Here is a 22,983-nt window from a genome sequence, read left to right on the forward strand (position 1 = left end):
GGCCGATTAGTGAACATTTTGATTGATACCGGTGCAGTTTGCTCCTGCACAAACATACCACTTCCATTAGCTAATGAAACCATCCAAATCAAAGGGATAGGCAAGGAGCTAATGACAGCCACCCGTACAAAACCAACTCGACTCGACTTAGGCTCAATAGTGTTGACTGAACAATTTTGGTATTTACCAGAAAACAGGGAGGGCACAGTGTTGGGCATGGACATAATGCAAAAGCATGGCTTTATTATTCATTGCTTGGAAAAAGAGATTGAGATTTGCACAGATAAGACTTCAAAGAACAAGTCCTGTGCTAGCATTATGTCCATTTCCACAACTGACCCAGTGCAACAGCTGATCCAAAAACAAAGTGACACAAGGACCAATCATGAGCATGATTGTGACCTAACTGACTTTGAGGTCAGCATTGAAGGAAATTCACCTCCCCCACAGAAACAGTACAAAATCAAACCAGAAGCAGAAGCTTCTGAACACGGCACTGTCAAAGAGCTAGAAACTAGGAGTATAGTCAGAAAATGCGGCCCAGTCACAAATTCACCACGTTTACCAGTGCCAAAAGGGCTATCTCAAGCAACGCCAAATGTAGCCAACCCAGCCACAATTTTAATTCAATTACCTGATGCCTTGTCTTCAGGTTTGGATATCAAAAATGGTTTCTTGTCCCTTTACCCAAAAGACCCAGGGAAACTTGCGTTTCCCATAAACCAAACTCAATTTACATGGCAAAGAAAGTGTCAAGAACAACACATTAGTCCAGAAGCATTCCACAAGGATGCTTCAGAAATTCTCAGTCCGTGTGATAGCACAGAAGAGGTAACTAGCTATGTAGGTGAAATCCTACCTGAGACAAAAGGTCCGTTGTATGACCATTTAAACCTTGTGGATAATGTCATTCAGACTTGGGGAGCTGTGAGTTTTCAACTAAATGAGGCTCAATACTTAGGAGACACGTTACCCCAAAACCACTGTGCACTGACAGAGGATAGACACAAATGCATTGCTAAACTGCCAAGACCAGACACACTTAACTCGCTCCAAAAGGTGTTAGGAACTGCTAATTTTCTTCGCGAGTTCATCCCAAATTTTTCAGGTGTCGTAACACCTTTATATGCATTGTCAAAAGGCAAATTGAAACCCTCTGAAGTCCAAGACTGGACTGTTGAACATGAAAATGCCTTCACTGAACTACAAGAGCCTTTATGTGTTGTGCCAGCTTTAGGCCTGCCCAGTCCATCCAAAACATTCCACATTCAAATTGACACACACAAGAATACCCATGGCAGTATATTAGCTCAAGAACATGGGGGAAAGCTTAGACCAGTAGTGTACTACAGTCAAAGAAAGTCTGTGATAGAAACTGAATTTGATCTATGCACACAGCAAGTCCTGGCAGTTCATTGGATGTTGACCACAACGGAGCCTGTTGTTGGTTTCCAGTCTGTTGCAGTGCACAGGGTGCATATGCCAGTTCAAATGTTGCTACAAAGAAAAATCAAAGGGGTTTCAGCACAGAAGCTTGTGCAGTGGCTTACTGACATTAACATTTGTGACATTACAACAGTTAATGACAGAATCTTACCACACCAGCCAAAAGAAGTACACGGCCAGCCCCATTTTTGTGAACCAAAGTCAGAGACTGAAAGTTCTGTGCTTGGCAATGTGCCAGGCCAAACCAGACTGTACATTGATCTCAAATCTCTCTGTTGTCTTTGTTGTATGTACCCAGGTTTTCACACTGCCATTCCATGGATCCAGATGCCAGGAGAGTGTCCGGACCAGAAAACAGTTACCTGGGCCGGCGAGCCTTTCTCACTTGTAATGTCAAGTGTGGGAGATGGGTATGGAAATATTACAAGGAGCCATTCACACCTCACATCACACTTCCAATAATGCAGTCAGTGATATGGCTCCCCGGAGTAGCTCCGGAACCAATTTGTAACAACAGAAATTGTTATAGAGAGGGATCCACCCATCTCCCCACTCAGAATATAACCACCAAATTTCCAAAATCTTACAACATGTCCAAAAAACACACCACATTCCAAAATTGGCATTTTGAATTTGGTGTATCAGTTTGCATAATGGACTGGATCCTAAAAAGTCTTACTACACAGGATCTAGAAATAGCCACATATAGATGCACACATACAATCTCACACATATAGTGTACACAGACATGCTCTTTAACCCTTACTTCTTTCACAGAAGACCAACCCAGCCAAGAAATCCGGAACTTTCGTCTGCAAAAGAACCCTAAGCATGTCCTAAATAATTAGATTGAAACTTTGGACCTACACAGGCGGTTTATATATATGAAGGATATTAATTATGCTGAATTGTTATCCTCTTTTACAATGTATATTAGCACTAAGTGCACTGTTTGTATTGGATTCTTTGTAACTTTCTCATTTATCCACCCAGAACAGATTTTTTTGAAATTCCACTACAATTAACTCCATAGAGGTTGTGGTGAAGAATCAAGTAATAAAATGGGACCACATTGTGGGGCATATGACTTTAGAAAACACTGAGACCTTGTTCACTTCTTGCATTTGCTGTCATGAGACTACTAGTTACATTCTTTGTACTTGTAACATTCTTAAAACTTTTTCACAGAACAACTCAAGGCTGATCAGCATCCAATCTCTGCATGGAAATGAACTTTTTCACCTACAGTGGTCTGACCTGTCAGGCAAATCACAGCTTCTGCCTAGAGATCACTTGGATGTTTCTCCCTGGTGGAACGACACCTTTTATGAGGAAAACACTTGTGCCCTGACAGAAACAATGGACTTAGTTGAACAGACCATTCTAAATGTGGATTATCACATCACCCAAGCATAGGTACAGACGAACCTGACCAAGAAGACTGCTGAGATCCTGCCCAGTTCATCTACACACTCGGCTCAGTACACTTACTCTGGGTGGGATTGGGTGTTCAGAGGATGTGTATTTGCAAGTATGGTCACATTCACTGTCACCCTGATCCAGTGTTGCTATGTCCGATGTGCTCTTCGTTCACTCTGCAAAGCCACACACTTCGTGCCCAGCCCCTGCAGCTGTCAACTTCACAAAGACTGCAGGAGTAGACCTGGGATGGGGTATGGACTGAATTGGAATTGACCCCCGTGATCTTTGATTGGCTCTCAGGGGCCAAAAGGGGGGAATCTGTAAGGCTATTCCATGGGGTACCCTAATTGTCTTTGCACACCTCCGCTCCTCACCTTGCACACCTCCGCTCCTCACCTCGGGCATTGTGTTGTTAATCAAATGAAAATCATGAAGCCTGGCCAAAAGGGCAGTTGACACCTCTTGCTTGAAGATGGGGCCAAAGGGCAACTGACCATCTTGCTTGAGGATGTCTACTGAGCTGAAGAATCTTTTTAAATGCTGGATCTGAAATGTATCTTGTTAATATGAAATGTGAATGTCTTTGTGTTTGGTATCATTTTAATGGTCTCAGTGTGAGAAGTACAATGGTCTCAATGAAGAAATGTTAAAGATAACCTTAATAAAACATCTCTGAACTTTGGGAGAAATGTCTCCATTCTGGAGAGACACTCCCCTTCCTGCTCCTGATGGGTTTAGGATTGCCCCGTGATGATCAAAGGCCATGATGAACAAATGGTGGTGATAGTCGGTAAATAGTGCCAAATTCCAATCTCAATGTAAATTTGAGGTGTAATGTTCTGGTTGGATATTTAAGGAAAGCACAAAGACCTACTCGCTGAGTTTGTCTGGTAGTATGAGACCTCCCATGCTCTGCATGTAACCATCACTTCAAATATACCATACAACATTGTATTTCAAATGTACTGTGCACTATTCTTAACTGTTATCTTTAGATCTGTCTTTAGATTACTTTAGGAATATTGTTACATTGTTACATATGTCAATTAAGGTCACAATAAACCACTAACTGTTAATCTGTAGCAATTACTTTGTTGAGTCTTTTTCCTAGTAAGCCTAGGAGCCAAAGAGGTCTGTAGTCTGAGATTCTTTAAGTTTCTAGACTTTCATAGTTATATAGTGAGTTTCACTGGGTGCTATACTAAGCTCTTAACCGCTGAGGGGAATATGAAGTTTGAGTGTTATGTCCTGTAACTATTAATTTAGATTAAGTTCTGGACCGCTGAACATCTCAACCTAGGTGCCGGGCTGTTTTCACATGTTATGTAGTTTTGTTGGCTATGCCACACTCTAACCTCTGAGGGAAATAGATAAGATTGAGTGTTATGTTCTGTAACCGCTAGTGTAGACTAAGTTCTGGACCGCTGAACATCTCAACCCAGGTATCAGGCTGTTCTCACATGTTATGTAGTATTGGTGTCTAGCTTTTATGCCCATATCTCCTATCACTGAACTATTTAACAAGACCTAGTTTCATTAGATAGACTCTAATCTTAGTAGATGTGCTACTATTAATAGTTAACAGTTAATCTTTACCTAGTTGATAATTATAAATGGAGTCAGATTAGTTTAAATTAGTGTCTCACCTAAGTCTCATCTAAAAGTACCGGTTAGACGGAATACGCATTAGGAGGACAAGGCATAGGCCTGTTGTCGCCTCCCTTACACTGCATTATGTGACATATCTTTGCGAGGTATTGTCGACTTTGGTTTGCTTAGCTTTCTTTCCATGTATTTTTTCTAGTGCCTTCTCGTTAAGGCCCCTTTTTTTGGTTTAGCGGTTTAAGTCTCTTGTTTTGCCCCTTTTGGATTTAATGCTTGGTTGGACTGTCTTTTGGTTTCGAACACAGACTTTTTAAACTACTACGGCTCCAGTATTCGGTGAGATTATTGTTTGTTTGGCTTTTGTATCTGTAATATCTGGTTATCAGCCAGTTAATAAACCAGTCTGTTCATTTGACTCGGCTAGCGTCACTCCACTCTGTCTGGCGTTACACTTTTATAGAGATGTGGATTTCATTTTCCAGCAGGACTTGGGACACTGCCCACATTGCTAAAAGTACCAAATGGTCTTACGGTACATAATAATATTCTAATTTTCTGAGACACTGATTTTTGCGTTTTCATTGGCTGTAAGCCATAATCATCAATGTGTAATCATCAATACATCTATATAATATATGAGCTTCACATTTTGAACTGAATTACTGAAATAAAGTAACTTTTTAATGATGACTTTTCTTTTATTTCCACATTAAGCAGAAAACTGTAATTCTGCCACTATGGAGACCAAAACTAACATGGTCAGGCAAAGCAAACGAAGCGTAATAAAGCAGAGCAGAGCTGCAGAGGGTGAGACTCACCGTCTTGCTGATGTAGGAGGTGGTGATGTTCATGCACTGGTGCTCCTCGCTGTTGCAGCAGCCTCCACATCTGTAGACAGACACGCAGGGTGGTTTATAGAAGGTGTTTGTGGCTGCCCCAAACTCTTTCCCCACATCTAAACAAACTTCTCGTGGCATGCACAGGGTCTTTCTCCACTCTGCCTCAATACCTGTTACACGATGAGAGAGCCAGACAGGAAGACGAGAAGCATTAGAGGGGAGCAGTAGTGAAAATCAGTGAAAATCTTTCACACTCTGCCTGATCCGTCTTATTCATCTGACTGGAGGCTGACGGGCTCTGGGCTGTTGGGGGGGTTTAGGGGTTGGAAACTCCAGACACGCTGCTGCTGATGGGGAGCTACGCTGGAGATCTTCTGAAATTCTAAGCTCTAACCCTACAAACTCAGTGCGACACACTCTAAAAAAACAAGGACTACGAAGGTCTACATTTGAATTAATCAATTAATCAATTAACCAATTAACCAATTAATCAACCTTTGTTTTCACTCAATACTAAACACTAAGGGTGACCCTCATTTTCAATGCATTTCAGCATTTACATCTTAAAGAGACTGAACAATAAAAAAATTTATATTGTGTGTATTAAATTCTCAATAGGATTTAACTACCTCAAAAAACGCATTCTTTCACAGCTTCATACAAATCAAATCAAATTTAAGAAAATTTACAGAAAACTACAGAATTCTAGTTAATAAGAAATTGTAGCAAAAATCAATTGGCACAAACTAGACAAAATATGTGTAAATAAATACATTTATGTTTATATTAAGTATTATATCAATCAAGTCTCAAAATGAGTGAAGAAAGACTTAAATCAAGCAAAAATCTGATTTTTTTTGCCTTATATTTGAAAAAAAAAAAGGATCAGAACAACTTGATTGCTGATTTTTATTCAAAATACTTAAAGTAAAGTGAAAATCCAAAGCAAAACTGATTCAAATAATTTATACCATATAAAATAACACTCACACAATGCTTAGTAAGACATAGAAAAATAAAGATTTATTGCCTTAAAATTAGAAAATTTAGCTTGTTAAGATTCAGACATAAAATGTATTTAATTAACATGAATTTAGCTAAAAAAAAAAATCTATAGGTAATAAAAATGACAAAAGTAAATAATAATAAAAAAATAAACTTAATAAAAAATAAACTGAATAAAAAAGCAAAAAAAGATAAAACAATCAAATGGAAAATTAATATCTAAATTAAATAACAAATTTGAAAAGATAAAAAAACACAAATTAACTAAATAAAAAGACTAAAATATACACTAAATTCTAATACAAAAATAGAGTTATTTGCTCACAGCTGGTTAAAATGTTGCCGGCTTGCTAAATTTCCAAAATGCACTACACAATACCCTATATCTGCTGCTAATTTTCAACAACCTATGACTCAGTAACTAATAATTCAGCTTTCAGCCAACACTGTGAGCTTCTACATTCATGCACAATAAATATAATTTAATTTAAGTTATAATTTTTAATCCTATAATGTTTGCTACAATTTCTCCTTAGGTTTAAATAAATCTTTCCTAATGTTACTTATTGTAATTACTGCCCATTTTGCAACAGAAGCCATGAAAGAACCCATTTTTTTAAGAGCATCACTGTAACGCAGTGTAACTCAGACTGCAGAAGGTTACTCACTTTTAAACATGTCGAGGTTGATGTACGCTGCAGCGAAGGTCATCTCCTCCATGCGGGATTCTGCAGACGGATGCTCTCTGTGTTCTCTGGAGGAGAAATGGGGGACGGCCCCCAGTTTGGAGCGGCATTTCAGCGTGTTCCAGTAGCTCGGGTACAGTAACCTCATCAGCTCGTCCACGCTGCCCGCCGAACGCAACTGCTCCTCCAGATCGGGCTCTGACGACTCCTGACACAACACACAGACAGAGAGACAGACAGTTAGATAGACAGACAGACAGTGAGAATATGTCCAATACTTGTACAGAGTATTTCAGTTTCTGAATCAGTTCCTCTGATTTTGCTATTTATAGGTTTATGTTTGAGTAAAATGAACATTGTTGTTTTATTCTATAAACTACAGACAACATTTCTTTGTTTTACGAGTCCAGAAATCAATATTTGGTGGAATAATCCTGGTTTTTAATCACAGTTTTCTTGGCATCATGTTCTCCTCCACCAGTCTTACACACTGCTTTTGGATAACTTTATGCTGCTTTACTCCTGGTGCACAAATTTAAGCAGTTCAGTTTGGTGGTTTGATGGTTTGTGATCATCCATCTTCCTCTTGATATTATATTCCAGAGGTTTTCAATTTGGTAAAATCAAAGAAACTCATCATTTTTAAGTGGTTTCTTTTTTTTCAGAGCTCTATTTCACACATTAAGGGCCCTAAGGTACACCCTGTGCAAGGCATGTTGTGATGCTCATTGCTATCTTACTACACACGATCAACAGCCTATTTTCACACCTTGCACCCGCACCGTTAAAACAGCTGGTGGTCTGGAAGTGAGGTGTGTTCTGGTACATTTCTGGTGTGTTTCTATATATTTTTTCTTGGTAAAAAAACACAGGAGCTCCACTGACTGAAATTAACCTAGACAACAGTTAATCACCAGAGTCCATTCCTATAGGCGCTCCCAGCGCAATTATTACACTCACACACACACGGATGCGATGCAGAGCACAAACCCGACTTTTAACTCAACAATAAACAGAATAAGGAATAAAATATATCATTACTGTTCCCTTAAATGAGCTACTTGAGTACCTTTGCACAAAAGCACCACGCTGTTAAGATACGAACGCGCCAAAGTCAGAGCTCACCTGATTCTTAAAGAGAATTGCGACTGACACACTGATTGTTTTATTTTATGCTACGCCCAAAATTAACCACACCCATGATTAATTAATTAAGATAATTAGTATCTTAATACTATTTTTTTTTGCCAAAGACACAAAAAATAGCTAAAATAGCACAACTAAAACAACTAAAATAGGACCCTAAGGATCTAATCTCGAAATACAGCAAATCACAGAATGTATTCAAACATGAACTGTACAATTTGGACACGCTTTCCTTTCCTCAATAAAATATAAAGACTGTGAATCACTCTATAATAGACTGGACTGTCATTACTCGGGGGTCCAGCGCTGCTTATTCAGTAAGCCGAGGCGGGAGTTACAGGTCCGTCTGGGGAGATGAAACCGTGTCTGTCTGAGGAAAGAATACCCAGCGCACACTTCTAAACCCCACAGAACCCTGACCTCTCACCGCCCCGGGGGAGCTGCCGTCTGGCAGAGCGTGAAAACATAAGCGGCGTCTGCAGGCGGCCGGCGCTCCGTGATGGAAAACGATACCGCTGTCTGGGACATTCCAGGAAGCGTGCCCAGCTCACCGGCGTGACGGATCACCAGCTCTGATAACATGTGCAACCCCCCACCCTGACGCATCTCAGAGGTGTCAAAAAGAGAAAAATATAATAATACAGAACAATAGAAATGAATTCAGTATTCACTGCTGCCTGATACGATTAATAATAAATAATAAATCATAATAATACAATATATTATTTACTGTATATTCAGTACCTGGACCTCTGAATGACACCTGCATAACAGTGGTTGCCAAATAATCCAGCCAAGGGGAAGCATGCATGCATATGATGAAGAATAGAGGACCAAAGACTAGTCCTTGAGGTATACCAAAGCAGAGGGAGAATAGATAGATAGATAGATAGATAGATAGATAGATAGATAGATAGATAGATAGATAGATAGATAGATAGATAGATAGATAGATAGATAGATAGATAGATAGATAGATAGAGAAGAATATGTTTACCATGGATGTAAGATTAGAGATAAAATGTACCAATGATAAGCAGAATCAGACGATATATATAATCACTAGCTAATAATAATTGGTAATAACTAATGAATGGAGAAGGCATGCAGCCAAAAAGCAGGAATACTAAGCAGATAATGATGCATCATCCCAACACAGTTTCACTGCTCCGTTAGGTTTGGTACCAACAAGTTCATCTCTGTTTATCTGTTCCAGATAGTCCTATTCTTTTGGCAGTATCTAGTGTTTCCCAGCAGAGGGAGCTGGCCTATTTATTGGTAATGTAAATGTTTGCATAGCTGCCAACAGGCAGGTGCATTGGGTTGCCAAGATAGCAATGAACGTCTGATTGTTGGTGTCTATCTAGGTTGTAATCAGTCAGTGGAGCACCTGTGTTTTTCGTTGCTGAAATAGCAATACACCAGAAAATTTACCTGAACACACCTCATTTCCAGATCAACACGCAATACATCAGTGCAGATATATTCAGAAACACTATTGCTATTTAAACGACGCAGGCGGCAGACGTGAAAATAGACTGTTGGCGGAGTTTAAGGTAGCAATGAACATTGTGACACGCCTCGAACAGGGTGTAAGATAGGGCACATAGTGCATCAGCTCATAAAGCCCATTCAGGTAAAGGGAAAACTAGACCAGTGTTATGTCAAAGAATTATGAAATTGGCTGTATTAAAGAACTTGGCTGTATTAGAGCCAATGAAACACCTTTCTTCATTCTATAAATTAAATATATACATGACTATGATGTTTTATGCCTATCTGCTGGTGTTCTCTGCTAAAAAAATAAAATTTTCTTTTTCTTATCTGACCAAAGAACCTGGTTCAAATCATAGTCGCAGTGATGTTTACCAAACTAAAGAGGATCACTTATCCCCAAGCCTTCTAAATAGACTACTGGCATGAACTGAGTCTTTAATTGAAGTTTTGGAGGCTTAGTGCCCACACTATACAACCAGTATACAGCTCTGGAAAAAAATATGAAACCACTTCAGTTTCTGAATCAGTTTCTCTGATTTCTCTGCAATGTATAGGTTTATGTTTGAGTAAAACGAACATTGTTGTTTTATTCTATAAACTACAGACAATATTTATCCAACGTTCCAAATAAAAATATTGTAAATTAGAACATTTATTTGCAGAAAATGAGAAATAGCTGAAAACAAATAAAAGATGCAGAGCTTTCAGACCTCAAATAATTCAAAGAAAACAAGTTCATATTAATATCCAAGCTTTAAGAGTTCAGAAATCAATATTTGGTGGAATAACTCTGGTTTTTAATCACAGTTTTCATGCATCTTGGCATTTTGGTTCTCCTCCACCAGTCTTACACACTGCTTTTGGATAACTTTATGCTGCTTTACTCCTGGTGCAAAAAATCAAGCAGTTCAGTTTGGTGGTTTGATGGCTTGTGATCATCCATCTTCCTCTTGATTATATTCCAGAGGTTTTCAATTTCCCAGGGCGGTAAAGTAATGGTATAATTATACAATCTTTGTTTTAATGTTCTCTGGCCATGATGTTTAATTTTTAGAAAATAGAAAAACAACAAAAATAAAGAAACTGAAAATACATGAGCTCATTTTTGCAGTTTATTTTCACTTTGCCATAATATTATTCTCTGTATTTTGTGTATTGGCAAAACCTTCACGATACAATGTATATCACAATAATACAAGGATTACAATTCGATATACTGCAACATATTGCAATACTGTAAGTAACACAATATATTGCAATTATTTAAAACTGTTTAGAACTAGGCCTGTCACAATAACTACATTATCGACTTATTGTTCAACAAATTGACATGACTTCAATCATTTTAATAATCGTGATATCGTCCATTGTGTTTGCACTTACATATTTTGTGTTTGTGGGCGTGGCTGCAGAGATTTGATAGTACACAGGGAGCAAATTAGCTCAAAACATACCTTTATTAGTCACTTAATTTTACTGTCTTAGGTTCAGATTGCCTCAGCCTACCTCTCACCATCAGCATATCTCTAGAGTCAAGGCTGAGGCGGTTCAACACAAGCCAGCTGGGACAGACCGGGGCTGTACGTCATGGTGTGGGGCAGGCCTACGGTTCCTCTGCCTCTACACTTTGCAAAATTAGGTGCGGTTCCAAAATTAGGTGTGTAAACAGAAACGGAACGTTTATTGTCTTTAAAAAGTTTAATTCCTTTGTTATCATATCATGTTTTTATTTTATTAGTGCCAAATTAGTGGTCTAAAATACCAACAATATTGTTTATTGCAATAATCGCAAAAAAAAAATCTTATTGAGACAGGCCTATTTAGAACTGTTATAGAATAAAAAACACATATTTACAAAATCTGAATAAAAGAAGATTTTACTTTTTGATCTAGTCAGAACAGTCTAGAGATCTAACTACAACACTGCTATCTAATGGTAACTAGCGGTAATGGTTTAATCACAACACAACATTAACCACTTCTGACACCAATCTTTACATCTAAGCTAATAATTAAATAACGATTCATCTTTACAGTATTGCAAAACAAAATATATCAATACTTTGATATATCAATCTTTTCTGACACTCCTTTTCTGGACATTGTTCTTTTATGTTGTGCCAAAATGTTATTATGTATTGACCAATATAAATGCTCCAAAAACTTGGAATACACTCTGTATATATTGACATACATTGAAACTTCAATGATTTTTCCTTTCTTTTCTTTTTTCTACTGTAAAGATGCCAAGATTGTGTCAGATATTGGTGATATGCTGTTTGCACATTGCATAAACACGTGTTTTCAGTGGCTGGATGATGTTTGGATTTCTTGACCACACATAAAGCCAGTAATGCTCGCATCAAAGATGTCGTGTGATCAGATTCCAGTTAAATCACATTCAGTGGTGGTCAAACACAGATCTAGTCCAACAAAACATCAACGGAATGCATTTTCTAGATCTGCACATAATTATACGCATAATGCACTTCTCTACAAATTAAAACGAATATCCATCACTGTATGCAAAGTGAAACCAGGCCCAAAATTCTCGCCACTACTCAAACCAGCAGCTAATAGTGCTGGGCACTAAACCAGTTCATCTGGTGTACTTAAGGGGAATTTAAAACCAGTATGAATTTTTCACATACCGCCATACCGCTAGAACACCACCGCCAAAAAGCATACTGATCCAGGTTGCTAACTAATGCTAACCAGTTAGCATAACAAGCTTATACACTGAAGTAATGGTAGCTCAGTTCTGTGGAGTCCTACCTGAAGAGAAATAAAAACAGCATTTTATCTGAGGAGCTCCTGCTGCTGTTGCTCACTTTCTGAACATTGAAATGAAAAACAACAGCAAACAGCAATTCTTCAATCAGAAACAGAGGAATGGAATTGTTCAATTGATACACAGCTTGTATCTTGTCCCCCAGACAAACCCAGAAAGTGATAAAACTCCCTAAAACTCTGGAAATAAGGTGAAAAAAAATTCTCAAGAACAGGAACTAGAGCCCTTTTAAATATATAAATATTGTAGCTTGAAGGATAATTTTAATGCACATTGAATTTAATTTATTTGTTAACTGGAGAAAGAAGGGAACTGTGGTGGAAATATCTCTTTGAATCCTTACATTTTTAGTATTTAAGGTCCAGGTATATTATTTATGGATCTATTTAAAATATTTAGTTTTGTTAAGGAATGCACGTTAAAGTTTTAAGGTCTATTGTTCACATTCTTGTTCAGCTGTTTTTCTGATAATGTAATTTTGTGGGACAAAGTAAACCCAATAGTAGTCAAATCCTTATTTAAAATCATTAGTGTTTCATATTATATGTACACCTAACAGTAGAGAAAGTCACAAACTTATATAAAAGCCCAGTCATGCAACAAAATAAATAAATGAATAAAATAAAATAATAAAAATAGTGTGATATACAGTAAAATCTTCAGAATCTTGAAAAATACAGTGATATACATTTTTGTTCATACAACCCAGCACTAGTGCAGGGTTTAGGGAGCGTGACCTGAACCCCATTGAGAAACTTAGGGATGTGCTGGAGAAGACTTTGCACAGTGCTCCAAATCCCCTTAATCAAAATAAGATCTCTGTTGTGCTCTCATTTAATTCATCAGCTCTATTTAATTCTAATTCTGCATTTATTTGTTTTAACAAAGCATAAATGGGCAAATAAAGACTGAGTATACCATTCTGATATACCAAGAAAAGAGGTCCCAGGACCTACCAGATACCCCAGATACCCTGTTTTTAGAATTAATATATATATGGCTTTGCAGGAATTGCAGCAGATGCACATTGATGCCATTTACTATTATATTTTGCCTTCTCATTCCTTCAGGAACACAACTGTTTTTAGTGTAAAAGAAAGCCTTTGTATCAATAATGCACAAAACATCATTTTCTCAGCTTGTCCTGGCTACTGCACTTGCTAAGATCTCCATATTTAGGGGGCTTCCCTCCCTTCCTTGCTCTCAGCATAACTAGCAAGCTGATTGGCTCTTTTTGTTCTACCTAAAGAGACACTGGGCTAGGTGTTATAAGGACAAAAGTTTGCATCGTACTTAGGGCTGCAGCTATCGATTATTTTAGTAATCGAGTTCTCTACTGAAAAATCGATTCGATTAATCGAGTAATCGGATAAGATATATCTGCTTGCCTAAAAAACAATTAAAAATACAAAAGAGAAAAAAAGAAATTTCACTTAATAATGAATTACCAATTGGTTTAATTTTTTTTAATTCAAAACATACATTTTCACATTGCAAACACAAAATAGACATAAATACCACAAGTAATAATTTTATAATTAATGATTCAATAAATTAAGTTAAATTATTTCAACTTAAGATTTCTTGTAAGTATTAAATATAGGGCATTAATCAATAATAAAGGCATAAAAATGGCTTTATTATGTTGTGCATCTTAGCTTCTTGGATAAAGACGCTGCATTCTTTCATTTTCCCACCAAGACTCGGCTCCACCTCTCTAAAAGCCTCCGCCTCCTTCACCTGCTTTCTGGGCGTGTCAGACGTAATGCTAAGTGCACTGTTTCAAATTAAAAGTCCCCGCTAAATTCTGTGCTCTGGGTTTTAAAATTAATTACACAATTCCTTGAGGCACAGAAAATTAAAAGTGTAATTTTTTTTTTTATCGAGTAACTCCAATTACTCTATTAATCGTTTCACCCCTAATCGTACTACAAAAGTCGCTGTATATAATTTCCTATAATTCTCAGTAGGATCTGGCCGTTTCTTCCCACATTGACTCCTTCATATTTACTCAGGGAACCCGAACACCACCGAAAGAGCCTGAACTGGCCCATTGTACTTGGCGTCGTCCATGCCTTTGTTTACGGTGATCTATGAGATAAAGTGCCAGTCTGTTTCCTATGCAAAACAATGGGAACTGTGTGAAACGTTTGTGTTTGTTTGTGTGCCAACGACACAGAGGCATTCACACGTTACTGCGTCTGAAAGCCCAGGATTAGTAACTGTAAAAACCTGCCGGTACAATGCTCTATTTTTACACGTCTGTGAGGTCGTCATTAATAGGGCAGGAACTGGAGAGTAGACTGGGAGGCGTGGAGTCTGTGAGCAGCTGAGCGTCAAACGGATCGCAGGTTCAAGTGCACCTTATGCAATCAAATCTCTACAGAAATACAACCAAAATTTAATTATACAGCCGTCCTCCAACGATAGAGACAGTTACTCCAACAAAAGCAGGATAAACTCTTTATAAGATATTTAACCCCTTCTACAGGACACTCTCTACACCCCCAATCCCAGCTCACCATCAGTGTGTAGTCTTGCCCACCATGGTTGTTTGCCTAGCCAATGTGTTGTTGGCTATAAGAGCAAGTTACCATATTCTTTACCATAAGTCTGGTAAAGTGCTGGCAATGCATTGAAAACTGCAATACAATAGAAAAAAATACACTGGCATACACTTTGGAATTGTTATTGTAATCAGTAATGATGCTTTTTGTTGTCATTTTCTCCTAAATATTCCAGGGTTTTAAAATATTACAATGTTTTTTTAATTATATTAGTTTAATAACACACATTTTTGAATTAACTGTTTACACAGTGAAGGAGTTTATGGTAAAATTAACTCTAGTAGCAGAGAGCTGTATTTTACTGTAAATAGGATAAATATTTTAACTCCCACAGCAGTTCAGATTTAACTCCTGAACTCCTGAGTTAACCCTTGTGTGATGTTTTCATTTTTCATCAAATGATACTAAAAAAATATTTTTTCTAACTCAAACTCATTGGCATTGGCTCATTTTTTGTGAAAAACATATATCAAAACACATTTATATTACATATAGTATGTTTGGCCAAGGGCTAATAAACATTGCTTCATTTGTAAATTTGAAACTAAACAAATTTTCTACTCATATCTTGAGTTTAATTCATTTTCTTTTACATTTTATTAAAAAACTAATAAAAAAAGAGTAGCACTTTTTAAAAGAAATGTAACATAAGAAAGGTAAAGGGCAAGTATTAACCATGTAAGCTGTTTATATTGCTTGCAATTTAGGTGAAGCAAGCATGAGTAAAGCATTTTAATGTAAAATTGCTTAATTTTGCTGAATTAAATACAAGTAACAAAGAAAACAAGTAACAAAAATATGAACACCACACAAGGGTTAAAAGGCCAAAAACTCCTAAAAAAAGAGTTTCTTTAACTCTGTTATAGAGTTTATTCGGTGGTCACACATATACACTTAAAATGAGCTGATATTACCTCTCAGGGAGTTTATTCTAAAAAAAAAGAAAATAACCCAAAGCTCTGTTCGAAAATTAAAAAAAATAGACAAACATAACGAAACTAAAGGTTTTGATACATGAACTGTTTGATTTGTATTCAGAAAAATACTGATTTAAAAATTAGTTTTTAGGAACGTGACAATTTTATAATTCTTATTAATTATATTTAAACGTTGCAGATTTACTTTTTTTATAATTTCTATTACAATTACAAGTAGAATTTGCAGTAACGTTTATTATCAAACATGAAAGCTTTTATGCTTGAATGCTTGAATAGAAATCTTTAAGATTTAGGTGTGTAATATCAGGCAGAAAATCAACAAAAATGCTGCCCTGTTAAGGGGTTTAAGAACTGTATGCACTCATAAAATTTTCCAGCCTTAATCTTTTTTTCCGCTGTATTTGCACTAATGTTTATGCAGGTTCTGTTTATACTGGTAGTGTCTTTCCCTCTTTAATCCCTCCATCATTTCTAACTGGTACACTCTCACTCTTATATTGCACTATTGTCTTGTGCCTTTTGTCTCATATATTTCTATATCTGTGACCTTGTTGTATTGTATTTAGTGTCTCTCATTCTTTTATTAATTTTATTTTTTAATTTTCAAAGGCAGAAATGACCACAATAAAAGCTATTTTTTAAAGATTGGGGTTTTTTTTATACAAATTTAAGCAGGACTGATATGTTTCACTATATGTTTACTTCAAATGAACACATTTTAGATATTAATGGAAATCACAATATTTCAGGGCATTTCTTTAGTGATATTTTGGGCGATATGATATAACGTTAACATTTAAAAAAAATAATAATTTAAAGAATATACTACGACAACAATGTATATTATTTATCTATTTTCAAATCTGTAATCTATCAATATCCTGATTAAGTATAGAATAAAACACAGATGAAGAAAAGTAACAACAAACATCTACCACAAAAAAGTGCAGCATATTTAGTGCATGCATATAAACTGCAAATATCACAATATCCCAATATAGAGTTTTTTATTGTGTTTTATTGTATTTTTGCCTATATCACCACGTGTAATATGATATGGCACATCCCTAATGTGGGCTGTTCCAAGTATGCCATGGTCAGTACCTACCAAAAGGGCTCTATAATATGAACCAAAAATTAATTTTATCTACAATATCAAACTAAAGAAATATCCAGATTTAGCATAAATGCCAAAAAATATAAAAACACACAATCACATTCGTAAAACTAAAGTAAAAGAAAAGTTTGCAATCATTGTCCAATCAGAGCAGTGGGATCAAATTTTACATGCAAATATTTATCAAAAATTAATACTGTATTTGGAGCATACTTCAATATATCAATATTTTCTAGCATCCATACTTTAATTAGGGGAAATTAAAGATTTAACATTGTGGCGTGAGGAGGCGGGGGAGCAGCTGGCCCGCATGAGGGCTGATTGAGCCGCCAGTTGAGACAGGCATATATACTCAGCCTCAGCCATCATTTGGGAGAACTTACACTGGGGAGCAGAGGGCTGTGGCTGCACGGACCTTAAAACCTTAAAAACTAAACTAAAAGTAATTCTACAGACTCTAGAGCCATTATGTTTTGAGTTGTTTTGGGTGTGGTGGAGGGCGTTTAAAAGCCGAATAAAGGTATGTTTTGAGTTTCATTTACTCCCCGTGTCTGTGTTCTCTGTGTGCTGCCGTGTCCATTTAATTATCTGTAAGCTGGTCTTTCTAATTGCTGTTTTTGTGTCGGTGGTGAATCTCCAGTAGAAGCGCTTTAATCTGGGAAAGCAATGCGTGAGGAGTCAGTGTTTCACGCAGTTATTTATAATGAATGTTTAACAGAGCGTTCAGACTCTGTCTCTGAGGAACAGTTCGGACAGTCAGCAGTCCAGCAGCCACCCACCATGATCATCCTCCCCGTGTCCTCCTTTACTTCTCATCTCACTTCACTTATCCACGGCCAAAGATATTTAATCACTAGTGAAATATCTCCCTGTCCTCATCCTCCAATTCGATACAAGAAAAATCCATTTACCAACAAATCAACTACTGGTACTACTGTACCTCTCAGAGCAGATAAATGAACATGAACCTATTGGCACCATTTCTAATACCAGACATGGCGTCATAAAGGGGCTTAAAGCCCCCAGTATTGAGAACACTGTGGAGCAGTGGAACTATGTTCAATGGAATTATGGCACTCAGTTCAATATTTTTAGAGGCAATAGAGAGGTGGGGATGGTGAGGTTAGTGCTGCAAGTAAAGTCTATTTTAGTAGTCAACTAATCTGCAGATTTTTTGTTCAATTAGTCAATTAGTCGATTAGTCACGATTATTTATTGCCACGGCCTCCATTTGTACTTCCTACTGGTAAGGACAGCTAAATATTTAGGTCCCAAGGCCAGTTTTGCAGGACATTTTGATAGTTCTAGTGCAAAAAAACAGGCCAAAGAGTCTAAAAGTGGAAAGAGTGCGCATTTCTAGTGCAGAAAAACGGGCCAAAGAGTCTAAAAGTGGAAAGAGTGCGCATTTCTAGTGCAGAAAAACAGGCCAAAGAGTCTAAAAGTGGAAAGAGTGCGCATTTCTAGTGCAGAAAAACGGGCCAAAGAGTCTAAAAGTGGAAAGAGTGCGCATTTCTAGTGCAGAAAAACGGGCCAAAGAGTCTAAAAATGGAGAGAGTGTGCATTTCTAGCGCAGAAAAACAGGCCAAAAAGTCTAAAAGCGGAGAGAGTGCGCATTTCTAGCGCAGAAAAACAGGCCAAAGAGTCTAAAAGCGGAGAGGGTGCACAGTTCTAGCGCAAAAAAACAGGCCAAAGAGTCTAAAAGCGTAGAGAGTGTGCAGTTTTAGCGCAGAAAAAGGTCAAATGAGTCTAAAAAAATTTGAAAAATCTTAGTTTACACAACACTGTTAATAATAGATAAAGATAGTAAGTCAAGTAAAATGGTGTGTAAATAAAATAATCAGGAAAATGTATTATTTAAAGTGGTATATTTCATTATTTGTTTTATTATAGAGTCTGTGGCCCGTGACTTCAAATATATTTCTCCTTCTGGCCCCCAACAAAAAAGTTTGGACACCCCTGCTGTAGAGTATTGTGTGTGGAGTGTATTTATTTGTGTTTAATGGACACAGAGCTGCTATTACCACTAGCATGCTGCAAGTCCCAACCACGCTGAAACCTTATTGGTCAATTAAGCATGAGGAGAGGCCAATCAGGATGTTCACTCTCTCACTATGTGTGTGTCTTCTACGCTCATCCTTCCATCACACATTAACAACGCGTCAACACTGAAATCCAGCTGTAAATTCTGTAAATGTAATTCTGTCGTTCACGCCGTTGCATACAATCAAATCCTAACAGCAGCGCTTAAACAAAAAAACATAAAAGAAACAGTAGAGGCAGTTACTCCAACAAAAACAGTTCTGTCCATATAATGTGTATAGGAACAGTTTCACGACAAACTGCAGAGGTAAAATAAAATAAATAAGTTGTTGGGATTTACATTATTCAATAGCAGAAAATGAATCGCTTTGATTTTCTCATGGTGGGACAGACAAGGTTAAGAATTTGAGACACTTTATTAAAAACCAAACTGTGATGTTCTAGACAATGACTGGGTCAAAACATAAGGCAGGTCTAGAGGTGTGCCAGTGAAATGGCTGAAATAACAAAAAAGATTCAGAGTTTTCAGACCTCAAATAAAATACAATACAAATACAAATTCATAATGCAAAGAAAACAAGTTTATATTCATAACGTTTTAAAAGAGTTCAGAAATCAATATTTAATGAAATAACCCTGGTTTTTGATCACAGTTTTGGCATGTACTCCTCCACCAGTCTTACACACTGCTTTTGGATAACTTTATGCTGCTTTACTCCTGGTGCAAAAATGTAAAAAGTCAAGCAGTTCAGTTTGGTGGTTTGATGGTTTGTGATCATCCATCTTCCTCTTGATTATATTCCAGAGGTTTTCAATTTGGTAAAATCAAAGAAACTTATCATTTTTAAGTGCTCTCTTATGTTTCTTTTAGAGCTGTATTGTGGATTAGCCTTGGGGTCTTAATCAGGTTATTTTCTAATAAAATGTATTCTTAAATACTTTGGTAAAATGACACCACCACTACTACTTCACTAAATACCATCACAGAGCTTTGATCTGTACTAATTTCTCCTTTAATTACTCTCTCTCATGAGTGTTTTATAGACTCGTAATGTGAATGACACTGTACTAAATGATACGAGTGGCATCGGGAGTGGGATGAGACACAGGAAGACCTGTATTAATAATTACATTACAAAGAAACCACAATATCCTGCTGATAAACTGTACTGTGAGTTTTCCTACAGCAGCGTGTATCTCAGACGTCTAAAGAGTGAATCATAATGGAAATACTCACAGCGAAGGAAGTAAAGCACACCAACAAATTCAACACAACAGTAAACTGAACTAAACTGCCCCTGCAGCTTTCAGCACCACGTCAGTCTAAGCTGAATTTCTGACTCAGGGATGAGGAGATTTTCTAAGAGGATCGCGAGAGGATGTTTCGGATTTCCTAAACTGAAGAAACGCGTTCCTGTTCCGTGGCTCACGATCGCGTTTCCTCTGGCCGAGATTCACCGAAGCGCGAGGCCAACCTGGAGGTAAAGCCAAGACGCTGATTTGGAGCGAGAGCTTTGTGTATATCTGCGCGCTGCCAGCCTCCTGAGCCGTTCTGGAGCGTACAGCTGAGCTGGACCACGCTTCCAAGAAGGGAATTCCTCACAACCTTCATCACAAACACTCGCGCCAGCTTCAGGATGCTGCAATTTCCACACAGTTTCAACACATTCCTCCCTAAACGACTCGAAACCCTGAACTCGCACTGTTTACTGGCTTTAAACAGCCTCACATTTGTTTCAGATTTTTTAAATCTCAACATACTAAAAAATTTACTACAGATTCTAATAGAAAATGACAGAAATGTCTCGAAACAAACTCAAAATATCATCATCGAGTTCACGGGGTGTGTAAACATGCTGGCCAAAATAACCAGAAAACAATGTTGTAATGGACATGCTGTAACCCTGATTTCTGAGTTATATCATCGAGAAGCATCGCCAAAACCCATTTAATGATGGAAAAAGTATGAAATTCACTCCTCGTTGAGATTACTCATCCTTTCAAAAGACTGAAAAAGCCAAACCGCAACACAAAAAGAGCAAGGCCATGGAAAAGAGACAGAAAAAGACAAAACAAGAGGCCTGTATTACTTCATTTCTCTCCAAACCAGTGACAGAGATTGATCTCTGAAGCTACACTGAGGGGAGTCTCTGCAGGAGGGATTGAGGCCCAGACACACAACTGTACTTATAATAATAATAATAATAATAACAGCAACAGAAGAGCAGCAGCAGCAGCACATAACAAGCCTCTAGAGAAAGCACTGTGTTGTCACTGTCATGTACAAACTTACTCTATATTTATAGTATAACCAATTTTGCTATTTTTCACATTTTGGCTTCAAAGTTTAAAGTGGTAGTTGTTCCTTATATGTTTCACGGTGATTAGGCCAATAGAAATGCTACAAATATGTTATATTGTTTATTATACAACAGTTAGTTCCGACCTCACAATCTGATTGGTTGAGAAGTGATGTAGCCGTGATGATATTTCGTGATAACATCACGGCCTTCTCACACTAAACTTCACTCCGCCGACGCGTTGCCGAGTAACGGCGTATAAACACAGGACACCCGCAGCAGCGTTAGCTTAGCACAGACTAGCGCTCAGCCGCGGCACGCTCGCCCGCAGTGCTGGCTCGTCTTTCGTGGAAAAAAGGGAAAGAAAATCGCTCGGTTAATGCTGTCTGACAGCCAGAACGCAAACCAGCCAGGCTAGGCTAAGCTAAGTTAATGCTGAGCTAAAGCAAGCTACGCTAACCTAACCACAGTCCAGCCAGCTAGCTAAAACCAACACCACCCAGCAAAACAAGCAGAAATGCTAAAATTCGCGGTTTTCACCTGAAGACGACTCCACGGAGCAGGAGAGGAGAGTTTTAGCGTTATTTCACGCTCCTAACGTTACCATCTTCACTTATTCCCAATTTTGATTTCAAGCTAACTTTCGTGGTGTTAGTCTGCCTGAACCATACACTGTATGTAGTTAAGTTGTGGTGGAACTACTTTTTGGCGGAAGGCTCAGTCCATATTAAAGCATAAAGCTTAAAGTTCTTCGATTTATTTTCTTTATTTATTTAGTAAAAAAAGAAACTGTTGTATAAAAGCAATAGAACACTCGAGGTCGTGTGTTATCGCGAATAACATCACGGCTGTGATGACCTACGGCACTCGCCTTCGGCTCGTGATGTTATTTCGCGATAAAACACACTCCCTCTCGTGTTCTATTGCTTAAGTATATTTCTACTATTACGACTCCGGAAGCAAATTTAGTTAGTTGAATTATTTAATGTTTGAACAAAATATTTGTAGGCGAAACAAGTACACGTATATGTTCGTGAAAGTCGTATAGAAACAATTTCATGTATTAGAGTCTTTGGCGTAGGCCCGTCATCGGCCCAGGGCTTGATACATCTGGGCTCTGCAGATCCTGTCGTACACTGAAGACAGGGCGGAGCCAACCCCCGGGCAACCAAACGGGACCAACCTGGAGGCGGCGGGGAGGGAGGAGGGGAAGAGCGACCAACAGCGTCTGAAATGCAGCAAGGTACTGAATGAGTGATCGTTATTTAAAGCAGAAGAGAAAATCTGATTGGATAGGTAATTAGGTGACGTAGCATTGGAGTCTATAGTAGAACTTACGCTGCGCTTTCATTTCTACTATTACGACTCCGGAAGCAAATTTAGTTAGTTGAATTATTTAATGTTTGAACAAAATATTTGTAGGCGAAACAAGTACACGTATATGTTCGTGAAAGTCGTATAGAAACATTTTCATGTATTAGAGTCTTTGGCGTAGGCCCGTCATCGGCCCAGGGCTTGATACATCTGGGCTCTGCAGATCCTGTCGTACACTGAAGACAGGGCGGAGCCAACCCCCGGGCAACC

At 37.8% G+C, this 22,983-nt stretch overlaps 1 protein-coding gene across 1 annotated transcript in view; it reads right to left on the minus strand.

Annotated features, from left to right (window-relative positions):
- vegfc (vascular endothelial growth factor c) overlaps positions 1 to 22,983 on the minus strand; it is a 96,777-nt gene that overhangs the window by 46,299 nt on the left and 27,495 nt on the right. Inside the window, exons 2-3 of the mRNA XM_049481400.1 lie at positions 6,986 to 7,211; positions 5,292 to 5,482 (exon numbers count right to left, since the gene is read on the minus strand). Of these exons, the coding sequence (XP_049337357.1) occupies positions 5,292 to 5,482; positions 6,986 to 7,211 (417 nt within the window). The remainder of the gene's footprint in view (positions 1 to 5,291; positions 5,483 to 6,985; positions 7,212 to 22,983) is intronic.

The sequence above is a fragment of the Astyanax mexicanus genome, chromosome 7 (genome assembly GCF_023375975.1).
Source record: "Astyanax mexicanus isolate ESR-SI-001 chromosome 7, AstMex3_surface, whole genome shotgun sequence".
NCBI lineage: Eukaryota > Metazoa > Chordata > Actinopteri > Characiformes > Acestrorhamphidae > Astyanax > Astyanax mexicanus.